The sequence below is a fragment of the Micromys minutus genome, assembly GCF_963924665.1.
Source record: "Micromys minutus genome assembly, chromosome: 29".
Classification (NCBI taxonomy): domain Eukaryota; kingdom Metazoa; phylum Chordata; class Mammalia; order Rodentia; family Muridae; genus Micromys; species Micromys minutus.
The window spans coordinates 26,547,233-26,564,976 of record NC_137964.1 but is presented as its reverse complement, the minus strand read 5'-3'; the positions used below and the strand labels follow the sequence as shown (position 1 = coordinate 26,564,976).

The 17,744-nt window shown below is 41.8% G+C and overlaps 1 protein-coding gene across 6 annotated transcripts in view; it reads left to right on the top strand.

Moving 5' to 3' along the window:
* ATXN2 (ataxin 2) overlaps window positions 1-17,744 on the top strand; it is an 86,922-nt gene that overhangs the window by 28,791 nt on the left and 40,387 nt on the right. For all 6 annotated transcript variants that reach the window (XM_080940978.1, XM_080940976.1, XM_080940975.1 and 3 more), the window contains exons 4-5: window positions 163-234; window positions 844-994. In XM_080940978.1, the coding sequence (XP_080797104.1) occupies window positions 163-234; window positions 844-994 (223 nt within the window). The remainder of the gene's footprint in view (window positions 1-162; window positions 235-843; window positions 995-17,744) is intronic.

Below are 17,744 nucleotides of genomic sequence, written 5' to 3'. Positions count from 1 at the left end.
GGAGTTTCCAGTCCTGTACCAATAGAGAATTTGGTATAGTGTTACTGTGCTGAAACTTGATCATTGCCAGTCAGTGTCCAATATGGAATGAGACCTTAATGGAAATGAAGGGAAAAGGGGTGATGGGGACCATGCTCTTTACTTTTACATTGTATCTTTCAGGGATCAAAGTGTGAAGTACAAGTGAAAAGCGGTGGCATCTATGAAGGAGTGTTTAGAACATACAGTCCTAAGGTGATAATTACTAAGTATCCATTCATTTAAAACCTACAGTCCTAAGGTGACTCTTACTAAGTACCCATTCATTCTTCTTACTAAGTACCCATTCATCCTTCCTGTCGCTTCCTAAGGTAACTCTTATTAAGTACCTTTCATTCTAAGTATTCATTCATCCTTCTTGTCAGAGGCTCAGCTGACTGTGGAGTTGGCAATTGAGCTCATGAGATAAAGTAAAAATATTTTCCTGATCACTACACTCTACCTATTTTTAATAACCACTTGTTTTTTTCTCTCTAATAACAAATTCTTACTATTCAATTAAAAATATTGTTTGTGCTTATTATATGCAAACATTTTCAGATATTGTGAGCCAGAAGAGGAGAGTAAAGAATCTCCCCCTTTAACATTATTGTGTTTCAGATACACTATAGTAAGAAAAGCTTTTAGATTTGAGGATTTTTGTATGGTGGGTGTAGGACAAGTCTAAACAGGACATGATTATCAGGTTTTCTCAGGATGCTTACTTTTGCCATAGGCTTAAAATGTAAATGGCTTTGATGTGCTAAATATCCCTATAAATACTATTAACCGATATTTTTAATGTTATTAATATTTTTATTTTAGTGTGATTTGGTACTTGATGCTGCACATGAGAAAAGTACAGAATCCAGTTCCGGGCCAAAACGTGAAGAAATAATGGAGAGTGTTTTGTTCAAATGCTCAGACTTCGTTGTGGTACAGTTTAAAGATACAGACTCCAGTTATGCACGAAGAGGTAGGCTTGGGTTTCCTAAGTCACCTTATCCCTGGTGTAATCGGCTCACTCCAACAGTACTTCTCCTGCAACCATACAGACTTGATTTCCCCCACTTCAGAAAGGATCATGCTATGTGGTTCAGGCTGACCTTCACCTCTTGATTTCCTGCTTTTGCCTTTCTAGTGTTGAGGTGGTAAGCCTTTGTTTGCCTTAAGACCTGGAGATGAGATTTTCTTTTCTTTTTCTTTTTCTTTTTTTATTAGAGGTATTTTCTAGAATAGCTTTTTAAAAAAATCTAATAAAAATGTTTTAATGCATTTTGTTAGAAAATATTTAAAACTTAAGTGGAAAATAACTTGGTACTTTTAGAAGCATAAATATATAATTACAGTATGCATTTTTTGAAAAATGTTTTTAGATTTATGTATTTTACGTATCTGAGCATCTTGCCTGAATGTGTTTATGTATACCATGGGCATACCTGAAGCTGTTGAGGGTAGAAGAGGTCAGATCCCTAGGAATTGAAGTTACTGATGGTTATGAGTTGCTCCTGCCTATGAGCCATCTCTCCAGCCCTAGTATGCAGTCTGTTAACATAATGTCAGCCAGTAGCAGCTCACATCTGTAAGCCTTGGGTTTGGAATGCACAGTGGGACCATCTCAAACAGAATGTTGTTGTAGGTATGGTTGTGTATTTTGAGAATTTAAATATAGTTATATACTTGTGTGTGTGTGTGTGTGTTCCCAACCTGTTGCAAGTATTGATGAAAGAGGGGCCTGTGAGAATTGGTCTGTCCTCTGTTGAGAGGCATTTGGTAGTATTGGGAAAGGATCATTGTAATTCAAAAATTCTTTAATGATAGATTATCATTAACTACAGTTGATTTTCGTGCTTCAGTCCATGTTAACAGCCATTTGTGCTTTTGAGTTGAGATTTTCATACAGAAACACGCCCCCCACCCCCCTTTTTCGAGACAGGATTCTTCTGTATCCCTGGCTGTCCTCGAGCTTTGAAATCTGTCTTTCTCTGTCTCTGGAGTGTTGGGATTAAAGGTGTGTCACAACCGCCAGCTGTTAACAGCCTTTCTCTTTTTTTTTTTTTGAACTTCATTTGAACACAGCCTTTCTTAATACAATTCTGCCATTACTTTTTTTGGGGGGGGGTTGGGGAGTGGACTTAGATTTGTGATTCTTTAAAGAACCTTCAGTCACTCATGAAGAAGGAGACAAACGCTTTTTCTAAAAATTATATATAAGTACACTGTCCCTGTCTTCAGATACCAGAAGAGGGCATCAGATCCCATTACAGATGGCTGTGAGCCACCATGTGGTTGCTGGGAATTGAACTCAGGACCTCTGGGAAAGCAGTCAGTGCTCTTAACCACTGAGCCATCTCTCCAGCCTGATAAATGCTTTCTTTGTTGCTGTCTTTAGAGTCATTTTTCCTTATTTTTTGGAATACTAAATGTATTTTTATGTGTTTGAAGGATTTCATGTTTTTAAATTTTAAGAGTGACTTTCATTATCACATAAGGGGGAAGACCAAACTGTGAGTGTACACACAGCACACTCTGAGGAGAGGATTGGCTGTAGCAGAAATAGTTATTGGCTGCCTGATTATGTGTTTGCAGTCCTGTGGACCATACTACTTCATGTTAGTTTTTTTTTTTTTTTTAAGGTGCTGGAACTTTACCCCATAGCCTTACATGTGCTAGGTAAACCCTACTACTGAGCCCCATCCCCAGCTCTGGTGCTCTGTCGTGTTTAGTCGTTCTTACTCCCTGCTTCCTCCGCCATCCCACCCTGACCCAGAATCCCCCAGACAGGGTCTGTGTAGTTCTGGCTATTCTGGAACTCACAGAAGTCCACCTGCCTTTGCCTCCGAAATGTTTGGATTAAAGGTTGCACTGTGCCCTGTGTTTGTTTAGTTTTTAAAGAAAGGCTTCTTCTTGTCTCCACTCCCCAGTACTGGTCAGTCCTGTGTAGTAGTAGCATCCAACAGCTGAGCTGTTCTCAGCCTGGTTCTTTATTACTTATGTATTTGCTCATTTATTTTGAAGTAAGAACTTAGCTTTTAAGTAGTTCTGTACCCCAGATTTGATCCCTTTATCTCAGCCTTTTTGAGTCATGGAGTGTGACCATTGGCTGGCTGGCTGTTTTATGGTTCAGGGATTATGAATCCATAGCCTTGAACATACTGTTGTTTAAAATGTAAACAGTGAATTGCATTTCCTGAGTATGGATCAAAAAAAAAAAAAAGAGTAAATACTCTGAGATAGTTTTTGTGGTGCATTTTAAAATTCTATTTTAAATCAGTGGTTTTCTTTTATTGTGATATTTATGTCTTTATTTCTCAGGTGGCTTAGGATCTTCTGCCAAGAAAATACAGATGATAGTAACAGCTTTCAAATGTTCAGGGTACTCATGAGAGGAAGGATACTTTACTGTGTAGTAATGGTTTAGTTTTTCTTACAAAGACATGAATATTGAAGTAATTTCAGGGCTGGAGAGATGGCTCAGTGGTTAAGAGCATTGACTATTCTTCCAAAGGTCCTGAGTTCAATTCCCAGAAACTACATGGTAGCTCATAACCACCTTGTAATAGGATTAGATGCCCTCTTCTGGTCTGTCTGAAAACAGCTACAGTGTACTCACATAAAATAAATAAATAAATCTTAAAGGGGGGGGGGGGGGAAGGTAATTTCAAGTATTTTGTAGAAAACCAGGTGTGGAGGGAGGAGGAGACAAAGGCAGGCAGATCTGAGTTTGAGGCCAACCTGGTCCTCAGAATGAGTTCCAGGACAGCCAGGGATACACAGAAAAACCAGAAGCAAAAAAGGAAAAATAAAATGCCCACTGTGGCTAGTTAATTATACTGTTGTATTTTTCAGTGCTGGAAATGAGTGCAGGGCCTCTGCACACTAAAGATAAACTCTGTCTGTCTTCAAGAATTTAGCATCCTTGAGCCGGAATATCTGTCAGGTGCACATGAAGGCCAGGTTACCTTTGGGTATTCTTCAGAAGACATCCACCTTGTTTTGAGACAATGTCTCTTGCTAGGAGTAGGTGCTCACTGTTATTATCTGCCCTCGCAGTTCAGGAGTTATAAGCACACAACCATACGCTATGCTTGGCTTCTGTATGGATGCTAGCTAGGGACTGAAGTTGGATCTATATGCTTCCATTGCAAGCACTTGACTGAACCCTCTTCCAAGATTTTGAGTCAGGGTCTGTGTACCCTCGAGCGCCTGTGTGTGCAAACATATGTTGGTAGAAGTTGCTATCTTTTGTTTGTTTGTTTTTGAGGCAATGCTTTTCTGTGTAGCCCTGACTTTCCTGGAATTCCCTCTGTAGACTACTAGTCTGGCCTTGATTTTAGGAATGAATCTACCTGCCTCTGTCTCCTGAGTGTTAGAATTACCATCTTTTTGAGAGGAAGTATTGCTATGGGGATGCTGCTTATGTGTAGAGAGTTCAGTTACTAATTTAGCATGTCTCATTAATCAAATAAATTAAGGTAGTAAGTGCTGCATTAAAAGGAGTGGTCTATATTAGAGATTTACCTATGGTTTTTTAGTTTCCTGGAGTAAAAGAAGATAGAATTTAACCGGTGCTTGCTAGTTTTAGTTAGATACTTAGGGACATTTTCCAAGTGATCAGTCCTCCTTTCAGTATATTCTAATTTATAATCAGCTTGTGAAATGGAGAGTAACTCAGAGTTTAAGAGTACTGGCTGCTATTCCAGAGGATCTGATTTTGGTTCCTAACAACCAAAACATAACCATCTGCAACTCCAGTTTCAGATATAGCACCCTCTTCTGGCATCCTTGGGCACTGCACTAACATGATGCACAAATGTAAGCAAACACCCACCCCCCAAACCAGCCTGATTGAGGTTGTGGGCATGTGAGGTATATGAGGACTGAGCCCTGGGCTTCTAGTCCCGAGGAGTGGTTTAGCTTTTTTTCCTTGCCTTTATTTATTTATTTATTTATTTATTTATTTATTTATTTATTTATTTATTTTTTGGTCTCAGAGCTAGACATTATCTTGCATTTTTTGCTGATATACTAATATGGTAGACCTTGATCAGATATTGACTAATTGGTGGTAGTTTGATATCAACGCTTCATGAATACAGAAGGAGATTAATTTCTCCCTGGAGCTTCTATTTTTATCATTTTTCTTTAGCATTACTGTCAGAATCTTGAAGTTGTTAGCTAGGCATGGTGACTTCACTTGTTAGTCTAGCTAGCATTCAGGATACTGAGACAGGAGACTGCCATGAGTTTAAGGCCAGTGAGATCTTATCTCAAAACAAAACCAAAACCAACCAACCAAACAAAAAACCCTCAAAAACACAATAGACAGGGCTGGAGCAATAGCTCTGTGGTTAAGAGCACTGGCTGTTCTTCCAGAGGAATTGGGTTCAGTTCTCTGTACCCACATGAGGGCTAGAAACTACCTGTAACTTTACTTTTAGGAGATCTTAATACCTTCTAGGACCAACCATGAACAAATAAACACAGTGGCAAAACACACACATACACACCCCACCCTGTGATGGCTTGAATATGAGTGGCCCAGGGAGTGGCATCCTTTGGAGGTGTGTACTTTTGGAGTGGGTGTGGCCTTTTTGGAGGAAGTAGGCTTGAGTCACTGTGGGCTTCAGTTTTAAGATCCTCGACTTAGCTGTCTGGAAGTTAGCCTTTTCCTAGTGGCCTTTCAGATGAAGATGTAGAACTCAGCTCTTCCTGATTCATGCCTGCCTGGATGCTGCCATATTTCCACCTAGATGATAATGGATTGAACCTGTAAGCCAGTCCCAATTAAATATTGTCCTTATAAGAGTTGCCTTGGCCATGGTATCTGTTCACAGCAATGAAACCCTAACTAAGGCCCATCCCCTCAAATTTTTATTTAAGAATAAAAAGCAAAAAAAAAAAAAAAAAAAAAAAAAAAAAAAAAAAAAAAAAAAAAATCCCAGCAGCATCACTGGGAAATGTGTTTGAATGGTGTACATGAGTTTGTAGGGTCATTCACCAGTGGGGAAGGGGAAAGTCATGGAACAACCAAGTTGAAGTTTGGCAGTACTTTAAGGGCTGGTTATAGATGGCTCTTAAGTAAAAATGTTTGCTGCCAACCCAGAGTTGAATCCCTGGAGCCCACATGCTAGAGGAGAGCCAATTCTGTAAGCTGTTCTCTTGCCTCACATGAACATACACAACCTAATATAACCAATAGATGTAAACTAAAGACAATTGAAATTGTTGTTTCAAAGGAAAAAAATCAGCTGAGCCTGGTGGTACTCACCTTTAGCCCTTGGGAGACAGAAACAGAGGTAGAGCAGACTTTCCAAGTTCAAAGCTAGCTTGGTCCACATAGTGAGTTGAGGATAGCCAAGGTTAGTTAATAGTGGAGACTCTAAAAAGAAGTGTTTAGTTTTAAATTTTGTGGATTGGTATATGAGCTTATGGAAGGTATTGGACCCCCTAGACTTGAAGTTAAAGGTGGTTGTGAGCCATCCAGTGTGTGCAGGTCTATATGTCTGTATCATGTATGCTCTGGAGCCCAAGGAGGTCAAAACAGGGCAATGGATGTCCTGGAACTAGAGCAGAGACAGTTGTTAGCTGCATGTGAATGCTGTGATTTGAATAGGGGTCCTGTGGTAGAGCAGCTAGTGCTCTTAACTAACACATCTCTCTATCCCCATATTCACCCATCTTTGCAAATATATGAAAGGCTTAGAAATATCCCTATGTTATGGGATAATATGGTTTATGGACTGAATAAAAATATCTTCCCTACACTGAGTCCCTCTAACTCACATGTAGATAGAACAGGTCATGAGATTTTCTTTCATCAATATGTAGACTAGGGTGACTTTGGAATGGCCTTTCAAGATGAAGCTGGTCCTGACCTCCTGATCCTCCTGCCTCACTCTTCCAGGTGGTGAGAGTTCAGGTGCTTGTCATCAGTCACTGCTGTAAAGATCAGTTCTTAATGGCAAGCCAGCTTTTAAAAAATAAAATGTTTTAGGTTTGTTTTTACTTTTAAAAGATTTTTATACTTTTATTTTTATTTATGTGTCTTAGTGTTTGCCTGCATGTATGTATGTTTGTGTACAGTGTCTACAGAGGCCAGAAGAGGATGTTGGATCCCATGGAACTGGTTAATAGTCATGAGGTGGGTCCTGGAAAGGCAGCATATATCACTTCTCCCATTCTACTGCAAACAGATTAGTAGCTTTTCTGCTATATTTGGCAGACTAGCTGCAAGTGTGAGCTTAAGGGATGATTGATTGTCTTCACCCTCATGTCCCCTTAAGAGGAGCTTAGGGACCACAAAAGCCAAAATTGTTTGCCCAGCTCTTACACGGGTTCTTGGGATTCAAATTCAGATCCTCCTGGCAAGTACTGTTACTCACTAAGCCATCCTTCTAGCCCTGGTGCATGTTGCTGTGTGTCTACTGTCTGTCTGTGCTTGTGGGCCTCGTGTGTCTGTGTGTGAGTAAGAAGTAGATGTTGGATGAGGTTTTGTCCACCCCCACCCCTTTTTCTTCTTTTTGATTTTTGAGATAGAGTCTCTATCCTAGAACCTATGTAGATTAGGCTGGCCTCAAACTTGGAGATCTGCCTGCCTCTGCCTTCTCAGTGCTGGGATTAAAGATATGTGGTCTTCTCAATCATGTCCTTTATGTTTGGAATAGGGTTTCTTACTGAACCTGGATCTCACTGATTGCCTAGAGTGGGTGGCCAGTGCACCCCAGGGTCTTCCTGTCTGCATCCCTAGCACCAAGATGACAGTTCTGCAGTATTTTGTGGGCCCTAGGGTTCAAGCTCAGGTCCTCATGCTTGCTCTGCAAGTGTTTTACTAACTGTGCCTGCTCCTGATTCATTTTATTCCCTCTTTAGCACTTTTAGAACATGTGCTGGTTGTCTTGGAATGGGACTTGTGTCTGTTGCTCTGTTCTTTCCAGTGTGCCTGTTTAATCTGTATTTTTTTGTTTTTCTGATCTTCCTATTGCCTCTTCCAAGGGTCCTCTTACATGCTAACCGTCAGCTGTCGCTGCCTGTTCCCCAGTCCCTAGTGATTAGTGATCTAGTGTTTGTATTCTGTCCTTGTTTTGATGACCTCCCTGTGTGTTGGATTTATACGGCTTCTGTCTTGCTTCTCTCTCATGCTGCCGCTTTACTGCTTTGTGCCTTTGTGTGGTCTCAGTCAGCCAGGATAGCAGGTCAGCAGATGGACACAGTAGTACACAAAGTTGGGTTGTAACAGCACAGTGTTTCTCCATTCATGTGTTGGCTGCAGCTGCCGTCCTGTAAAGCTGGAGGTCAGTTAATAACATACAGTGGGCCTTGCATATATACACCTCATCTGGCCTTTGACAGGGAAGTTTGCCAACCCTTAGCCTAAATTATTCTTCCATCTTCATTGGGGCTTTTAGAACTGATGTTTTAGAAGAGCTCCGTGCTGCTCTGGTTTGGTGCAGTAGCAGAACGTGCTCTATGTCTAATTTCATACTCATCACTGATGCTTGGCTCTAGAATTACACATATCCTCTCTTTTAGCTTCTTATTTATGACCACTCCAATTGGAAACAGTCCAAAGAATCACTTGTGCTTACTAGACTCCACATTCATTAAGAAGTAATGAGCAAGTGGTTTATTGGGAATGACCTCTGGGGTAACTACAACTACCTACCACTTATTCTTCCTCTGCAAATTTGATTCTCTTTTCTCTAGCTTTGTGGAAGAAACAACTAAACCCACTTCTTCATTTGTTTGCCCACACAGCATTCCTACCCCTCCCCGATCTTTCATTTGACTTTCACTTATTTAAATGTGTGTGTGTGTGTGTGTGTGTGTGTGTGTGTGTGTGTGTGTGTGTGTGTGTTTTACTGTGTAGAGAGAAGAGGTGTTGAACTCAGCTTGTTAGCCATGGGCCCCCATCTTGGGCTTTTGCACTTTCTGGACTTCACACTTTTTCTGCTACTGACTCCTTCAATTCTGCCTGCAAATTATTCAAGTTCCTTTTCCCTGAAAAGAGTTCCTTCCCCCTCCTCATACATACAGTTCTACCTGAGGCTGTGTGGAACCTCTGTTTAACAGGCCCCTTTGGGCTCTTTCAGACTCTCATGCCACATTTTAAGCTGTTCAGATTTACCAGTGCCTGCATCTACTTTCCTGAGTAGATCATGTCTTTTTTTGACTCATTCCTGGTTTGTTCCCTCCTTTACACTACACTCTTACCTGCTTGTGCTCTCCTGGCCTCATGACTTGTGCAAGCCCCTCCCCAGTACCCGTGATACTACTCTTAGGCCAGGTTGTATGAGGGTGATGGTTTTCTCATTATAGTCTGAGGTCTTAAATCTGAGCTATGTCTTTATTTTTTATTTTATTTTTCTTAGACAAGACTTTACTCTGTAGCCTAGGCTATCCTTCAGTTTTCTGTGAACCTTTGTAATTCTCTTGTCTGAGTCTCCTCAGTAGTAGGATTACAGGCATGAGCCACTATTTCTGGTTTTGGTTTTGTTTGTTTGTTTGGCTTTTTTGGGGGGGGGAGGGTAGGAAGGCTCTTTTATTGAGGCCGAGGGTTCATCAATCCTTCTTGGCCGTTGCCTTCCTCATGGCTGTCAGCACATTGCTCAGCTCCTTCCACTCTTTCTTTATGTGTACCCACCCTTTTCTTGATGAGCTTGAGTGCGCGCTTGTCCTTGGACTCTTTGAGCAACTCCATTGCATGCTGCTCGTAGGGAGCGAAGCCGCACACCTTCTGGATGGTGTGCTTGGTGAGGCGTCTGCTGTGCCGGCTGTGTCTCGGTTTGCTCAAGTCACCTCAGTTCTGTATGAAGACTAGGAAATAAGGGCTGGAGAGAAGACTCAGTGACCTATAGTGCATGCTGCACCACCACAGAGACCTCAGTCTGGATCTATGCACCAGTGTAATAAGCCAGGTGTGGTCCAGTACTGTAGGGCAAGACAGGAGGATTGCTGGAGATTGCTGGCCTCTAGCCTAGAGGAGACAATGCCAAGTTCCAGATGTAAGGAGGGACTGTGTCTGAGGAGGAGGGACACTGCTGCCTGCTGGAGTGTGTGCCCCTCCTCATATGCACTCGCAGGCATACATCCCTAAAGTAAAAAGAACTAGCCAAAGATGGCTACAAATGCCTTGTTGCATTTTTGTCATTCTGTTTATAACCAGTGCAGCAGTTCTTTTGAGAACCTCTGTGAAGCCTCCTCACTCTACAAACAAACTTGTACATTTAAATACCACTTGAGACAAATACAGACAGTTGTGGAAATAGTGACACAAATGGTCTATTAGCTGGATGTGACAGAAAGCTCTCTATAAAGTTACTTTCAGACATTCAGAAAATACAAAAGTTATTGTCTGTATTTTTTGTGTGTATGCCCAGCTCTTACATGACAGTCTTCTGGGGTGACATAACACATGAACAGAGCATGGTAATGACTCTCAGCACTATGGGCTTAATGAACTGATGGGTCTCATTGGTGGTCGTAGGGGAGAAGTTACTTAAAAGGATTAGGGATAACTCAAAACAGCAGCTCCACCCCAGAAAGCCCACCCCAGCATGGCAATAACATGTGAGTGCTGTAGCCCCAGGGCTTTCTGTGCAGCTTGCAGACAGTGGTGCTTGTAATCTCTACCCTTAGCAACTTTTTAGTAGGGCCTCAAGAATCTCACAAGTCCTCATCCTGTCTCTCTCCCATGCATAACGGTCATAGTGAATGTTCTACCTCTGAGAGACACCATGACCATATTAGCTCTCATAAGAGAAAGTAAACATTTAATTGGAGTTTGCTTGTAGCAGTTTAGTCTGTAACAATCATGATAGAAACATGGCAACACTCAGGGCACACATGGTGCCAGAGAAATAGCTGACAGTTCTGCATGAAGCTTCATTAGCAGCAGGGGAGGGCTGACACTAGACCTGGCTTGGGCCCATCCCCACATGACCTTTTGTTAACTGGTTTGTGAGGACCCCCTTTCCTCTGGAGGGAATGCTGGCAGTTGTAGAGCCTGCTGTATAACAGCAGGTCAGAGCATTTAAAACAAGAAAGGAGTTTTGCTGGGCCTGGCAGTGCTTTTCTGTGATCCTACCCAGAAGGCAAGGCAGGAGGGTTAAGACTGCTATTTAGTACTAATCAAAGCAAGGTGGCCTGACTTTTTACATATTTCATTTTAAAAAATTACATTTATCTATTATGTGGACCTGGGTGCTATGGCATCTATATAGATGTCAGAGGACAGCGCATGGGAACTAATTATTACGTGAGTGCCATGCAGCAATAAAAACTGTACTGTGTGGTGGCTGGTACCTTTACCACTGAGCCATCTTACCAGGGTATGTGTCTGTCTGGTCCCCTATTCCCATAGGCTCTCCTATATTCTAGGCTACTTGCTGTGTAGTCAAGGGTGATCTCTAGCTTCTGATCCTGATTTCATTACCATGAGCATTCCAGGGGTCCACTATAACCATTGTCTTACTCAGTGCTGGGAGTCCAGCCAAGGGATTTCTGTATGATAGACAGACTTTGCTAGCTCAGCACTACCCACTTTCCTTTCCCTGACTGGGTCCAGTGCCCAGCCTTGTAAAAAACAATGGTACTAAGTAAATAAAAATATTAAAGAAGATTTGGTAAATTGAAAGTTTTACAGTGGTTTGAATTGAAATATTTAATATTGTAGTATGTGGTCAGTTCTTTGTGATCCTATGGTTTTTAAAGAGAAGAGCATCATTTTTGTATACTGATGTGATGCTGAAGGTTCTGCACGTCCATGTATTAGCAAAGAGAAGAGGAAAATGTTTTCTTTCATAGCAACAGGGAGGACATGCCTTCCCAGACAGGAAAGTGCAGTTGAGTTCAATGTTTGTAGTGATAGAGAATAGAAAACCCCAGACAGACTCAATTCATGTCTCAGTCTGTGTATACACAGTTAAGATGAGGCTTCACATCTAGGCAAGCATGTCATTGGCCAGTGGTATTGGATAGCATTTAGGAGAGATTAGCTTTCTGTCTCCCATGATTTCAGCACAGTATAGTATAAGACAGCAGTGAAGTGCAGACACATATTACAGCATACCTGGCATTGAATAGTTTGAGAGAAAAGAGCCTTGTTGGCATGTGTTTGGTTGCCAGGTTGACAAATTGGGAAGAGAGACCCTTAGTTAAGAATATCTTATCAGTTTAGCCCTTGGACATCTCTAAGAGGCATTTTTTGATTGCTGATTGAAGGAGGATCAATCCCTCTCTGGGAAGGTGCAGTCTTCTGACAGGTGGCTGGGCTAGGTAAGGGTGCAGATTATTATAAGCCCAGAAGCAATGCAGCAGGCCATATTCCACCAAGGTGTCAGGAGATTGCCCTCGTGTGCTTGCAGAGTCCTGAAGAGGACATACGATTCCCTGGAACTGGAGTTAAAGAGGTATGAAGCCCTATTTAAGTACTGGGAACACACCTAGGTTTTCTGCAAGAAGTGCTCTAACCACTTAGCCTTCTCCACAACTTCCATACTCAAATGTAAAATAAACATCTTTTAAAAATGATACATGAATTTCCAGTTATACTTTGTTGTGCCCTGTGCCTAGATCTATTTAGAGCTGTGGTGTCTTGTTACTGTGCCAATGTATGTACTAAGTTGAGTTTAAATAGTTTATGGATTTATTTTACATGTATGAGTTTGTGTGCACGTGCATGCCTTGTGTTCTTGAGGTCAGAAGAGAGCATTGATACGTGGAACTTTTTTTTCCCCCTAAGATAGAGTCTCACTGTGCGGCTCTGGCTGGCCTTGAGTTCAGACATCCCACCACTGCCATGCCTTAGAGCATGCTGCTCCCACACCTGTGGAGGACTTCACTTAGGCTGTTAGGGCATTTACAGATAGACTTCCTGTCAGACTTCTTTCCTGTTACCCTCTAGAATTGGTGGCCACCTTGAGCTTATCTCATCTGCCCTATTTTTCCCTGGGTTTGCTTTCTACAAAAAGCCCAGCCCAGCACTCCAGAGAATGGTAGACATGCTTTCAAAACCAAGTCAGTCCTTTCCTCTTCAGACTCCTGAGCTTTCCCGTGCCCTCAGCTATTTTAGCGCTCACACTAGTAGCTCTTCAGATGGACATTTTATTATTAGTTTACCAAATTAGCCTCAATAGTATGTTGGGTTGCATTTGATGCAGTTGACATGGTTTTTGTGGTCTGGGGAGAATGGGGATTTCCTGGAGCCCCAAACAGCTCTTTCTCCTGACTCCTGAGACAGCTGAACAGCTGGTTGGAGAAGCAGTGGTCTGCTGGGGGCATAGCTAGGCCCTGACAGTTTTCTGTTTACAGAAATAAAGATGTGTCCCTCTTTAGTTCTTATTGCATAATCATTCCCCCAGATGATATCTTATCCTCTGAACCAAACCAAAAGCAGTCATTTATTTTTTTATAGGCATATCGATGCAGACAAAGATTACATTTTATTTCCATTCAGTTCTGGAAAACATAAGAAATCTTAAAATGTTATTTTTTTGGTAGAGATATTTAAGCATAATTTGTGGTAGCATATCATTTCTAGTCACCTTGATGTACTTTCTAAAGGGACTTATTCTATGTTTTTTTAATATCTATATATGTTTTTGCTTATATGCCTCTGTATATAGCATGTATATGGCTAGTACCCATAGAGGCCAGAGAGGACATTTAGATCCCTTAGAACTGAAGTTAACAGAAGACTGTGAGCTGCCTTCTGAGTGCTAGGAATCAAATCCACATCCTAGATTTAAAAAGTAAGATTTAAAAAGTAAGCCCAGCAGATATAATTCTTTACTGAGAAGCATCATAGCATAAATAAAGTATGCGCATAGCTGTTTGTGGGTTAAACTTTGCCTTTTGTATATATGTGTGTGTATGTGTGTGTGGGTGGCCTCTAAACTACAGTGTGTATTCAGTGTATCCACTGGGAAGGAATGCATGAAAGTTAGCCTAGCTGCTTCTTAGTTTGGAGTTCTAGGATTACAAGGTCCTCTACAGATCATCCCTATAAAACCCTTCTAGCACATGCCGGGAACTGACCCTTTTGCAGCCGGCCACTGGTGGGTTAGAGTCAGTGGTCTGGAGGCAGTTAGAGGTGATTCTCTGTAAATGTAGTGTTCTGTTATATTATGGTAGGACGTTTATCTTTAAATTTCTGTTTCAACTTGGTATTTGGGATGACTCTTTGTTTCTGATTTTTGCTGTGATGCCTGTCCTGTTTCCCAGAAAGTTTTGACACATTGGTGTCCCCAGTATTGTGTGTTAGGGTGATGTCTTCATCTGCTAGTGAGTCCAGTTGGCCATTAAGAGTTTCCATTAATGCAGTGATCGTCCAGCTGGATCTCAGTTTTGTTCCCGGAGAGACCTGGCTTCCTGTCCCACCCTGCCTCACTGAAAGTCAAAGATAGCCTGGAGCTTGGTTTTATTTTGATACCGTAGTTCTTTTATTTTTCTGCTCCAAAGTTTTCAGTTGAAGGAACAACTGTTGACTGACTATGATGGGACTCCTCAGAGCCTTGCATTTTGTGGTTATGTGTTTGATGATTCTAGAGTATATAAAACAAACCATTTCCTGACATTTAACCAGGTAAATAGTAAATGTGTTTTGTTCAGTGGTCTTAGTCAGATAAAACAGGTGCTGTTGCACTGTGCTGGCATGTAGAAGAGAACTGTATTTCTGGCATGCACTGTGTCATGGGGAGGGGCTTGATGTATCAGATGTAAGTTTTCAGTGACATGTATGGCAGAGATTGGGTTTTCAGATAGCCTGTTTCCTAGCAGAACAGTATCCCACTGTGCACGTTCCCCTTTAACATCTTGTGTAGCAGCTTATATAGGACTGTAGACTCTGACCACAGCCACCATAATCTCTATAGCACTGTTCTCTGTTCTTCTACCCTCCTGTGATTCTTTTCTTGGTTGTTTTTGTTTTTTTTTTTAAGATGTATTTGCTTATTTTATGCAACCAGTCAATTAGTTAATTAAATGTGAGTACGCGGTAGCTGTCTTTACACACACCATAAGAGGGCATCAGATCCCATTACAGGTGGATGTAAGCATGCAGTTGCTGGGATTTGAACTCAGGACCTCTGGAAGAGCAGTCAGTGCTCTTAACCACTGAGCCATCTCTCTAGCCCCAAAGTTAACCTGTAAACCCCACTCACCCAAGGACCAGGTAACTTCCTAGAATTCTGGGGATTGTAAAGAGCCACATGGAAAAATATGGTGGACATATGGGTTTGTCCTTTAAAGTCTCTACACACATGTCTTAGGGCCACTCAACTGGGATTAATCTTTAGTCCTGATCAAAGTTGTTCCTGGTCAGTATTTAAATAAAGATTGCTTCAAATTTGGCTCAAAGTGTGGAACTGATTTTCCTTTTTTGAATTTCAAGATTAACATTTGGAGGCCCCAGTGAGATTAAAAAGACCTTTCCACTCCAAATTCTGGAGCTAGGATTTTCACTCTGGCTCTGTCCCATGGGGGGCTTTCTGTGACAATTTTCTGCCTGATTTTTGGATTCTGTGTTATGGGATGTTTTACCTGGGAATGGGGAGAACCTGACAAGCTCTGTGCACTCCCTTACCTTCACCCAGCTTCAGGACAAAGGGAGACGTTTTACAATAGTTTGTGTGGCCTTGGCTGTTCTGGAGTTAGCTCTATAGACCAGGTTGGCCTCTGCCTCTGTCTCCTGAGTGCTGAGATTAACATCATGTGCTACCAACTCAGGCTTTTTTTAAAGTGATGTGTGTGTGGTATGTGCGCATGCTCATGAGTGCCCATGTAGACCATGTGGGATCCCCTACAGCTGGAATTAACAGATGGTTATAAGCTATCCAACACTGGTATTGGGAATTGGGTTTGGGTTATCTGGAAGAGTAAGTAGTATGTGCTGCTGTAAACTGCTTGAGGCATCTCTCCAGTCCCTTGAAGATTTGTTTGTTTGGGGGACAAGATTTTACTTATCACAGGCTAGCTTGGAGATTTTTATGTAGCTGAGCATGACTTTTAACTTCTGTTTTTTCTGTCTTCGCCGGCTATATACTGGGGATGGCAGGCTATGCCCAGTGTTCTTCAGTATTTTGGAACAGAAAAGAGGGGTTGTTTGTATGCCACTACACTTGTCTGTACTGTGTACACTTGTGATGCAGGGACTTGAAAATAGGGCTTTGTGCATCACAGCCGTGCATTCTGCCCCTCAGTCAACCCCGATTCCTCTATTCTGTTCAAGCTGATCCTCCCTTAGCTTCAGCCCTTTGCTTGTTTCTCATTAATTCAGCATGGTGGCACATGCTTATAATCTGAGCATTGACATGCTGAGGCAGGAGATTGCCATGTATTACAGCTTAGTCTAGCTCACATACTGAGTTTCAGGTCATTCTAGGCTGTTACAGAATGAGCTCCAATTTCAAGAACAAACTCAGCTGGATGGTGGTAGCAAATGACATTAGTCCTAGCACTTGGGCAGGCAGTTGGACCTCTGAGTTCAAGGCCAGCCTGGTCTACAGATCAAGTTACAGGCTTACACAAACTACACAGAGAAGCCCTATCTCTAGAGAGAGGGAAAAACACCCCAAAACACATTCCTGGTTCTGTGTAAGCACTCAGTTACAATGCATGAATTCTCTTTCTTTATGCATGAGGTAGGGGAAATGAAGCAGGCTGGATAAAAATGCCCTCTTGGTGCAGCCTGCATTGTAGACAACAATGGGCACCCGATTCTGGGAATTCTCTGGCCTACTCATTCCTCTCAGGCTATCTCCTCTGTCTTATCCTGCTCAGGATCAGAACACAGAATAGTTGGTAAAAGTTTGTAGGTTGGTTTTGGTGGGGTTTTTGGTCCCCCACCCCACCCCCATCCTCACAGTGATACTTTAGAGAGGAGCTTTTGGCTCATTCCTTCACCTGCTGAAATGTTCATACATCTCCCCCATAACAAGAAAAGGTCCACTTAGGCCAGCTGTGGTATACATCTGTATTTCCTAAGTCTGAAGATGGATAATCTCAGAGTTCTAGCTGCTATACCAGACTATTTATGTGACAAAGTTCTGTCTCCAAAAGAGGAATATAATTTGTGTGGCTGTGGGACAGTCTTCTGTGCTTTTAGCTTTTATCATGTCTTCTTCCTTTTCTTTGTTCCTTTTTCTGTCAGTGTTTCTGACTCTCTTTCTCTCATCCCCCCCCCCCCCCTTTTAAGGTAGGGTCTTATTGTATGTATTGCACAGCAGTGAGCCTCCTACTACCCAAGACTCCCAGTTTGCAGGGCTCAGCCTCCAGCTTTGAGTTTTAACTTTCTGAATGAGAATGTTTTTAAGTAGATGTTTTATTCACTTAAATACATGCTTTTGAAAAACTAGTGGTTAGCATGTTAGCAGGATTTCGATTTTGAACAAATGTTGAAGCTTTTGTATAGAGATTACTGGCTGCTTCTAAGTGCTGTGTAATCTACTTTTGTGTTTTTAGTTCCTTTTAGGTAAAGGAACCTCAGGATCCTAATAAATACTTATTTGCTATTATTGTTAGAATCTTTCCTCTTCCTAAAAGTATACATGGGGAAATCAATTTTTAAAAAGTTTACTGGGGTGTGGCTTCCTCTGAGTGCAGTTGCCTGCAGAAGCCAGAAGAGGGCGTCAGATCTCCTAGAATAGAGTTACAGGTGGTTGTGAGTCTCCCAATATAGGTGCTGAGAACTGAATTGGGATCTTCTGCAACTGCAGAGCTATCTCTCT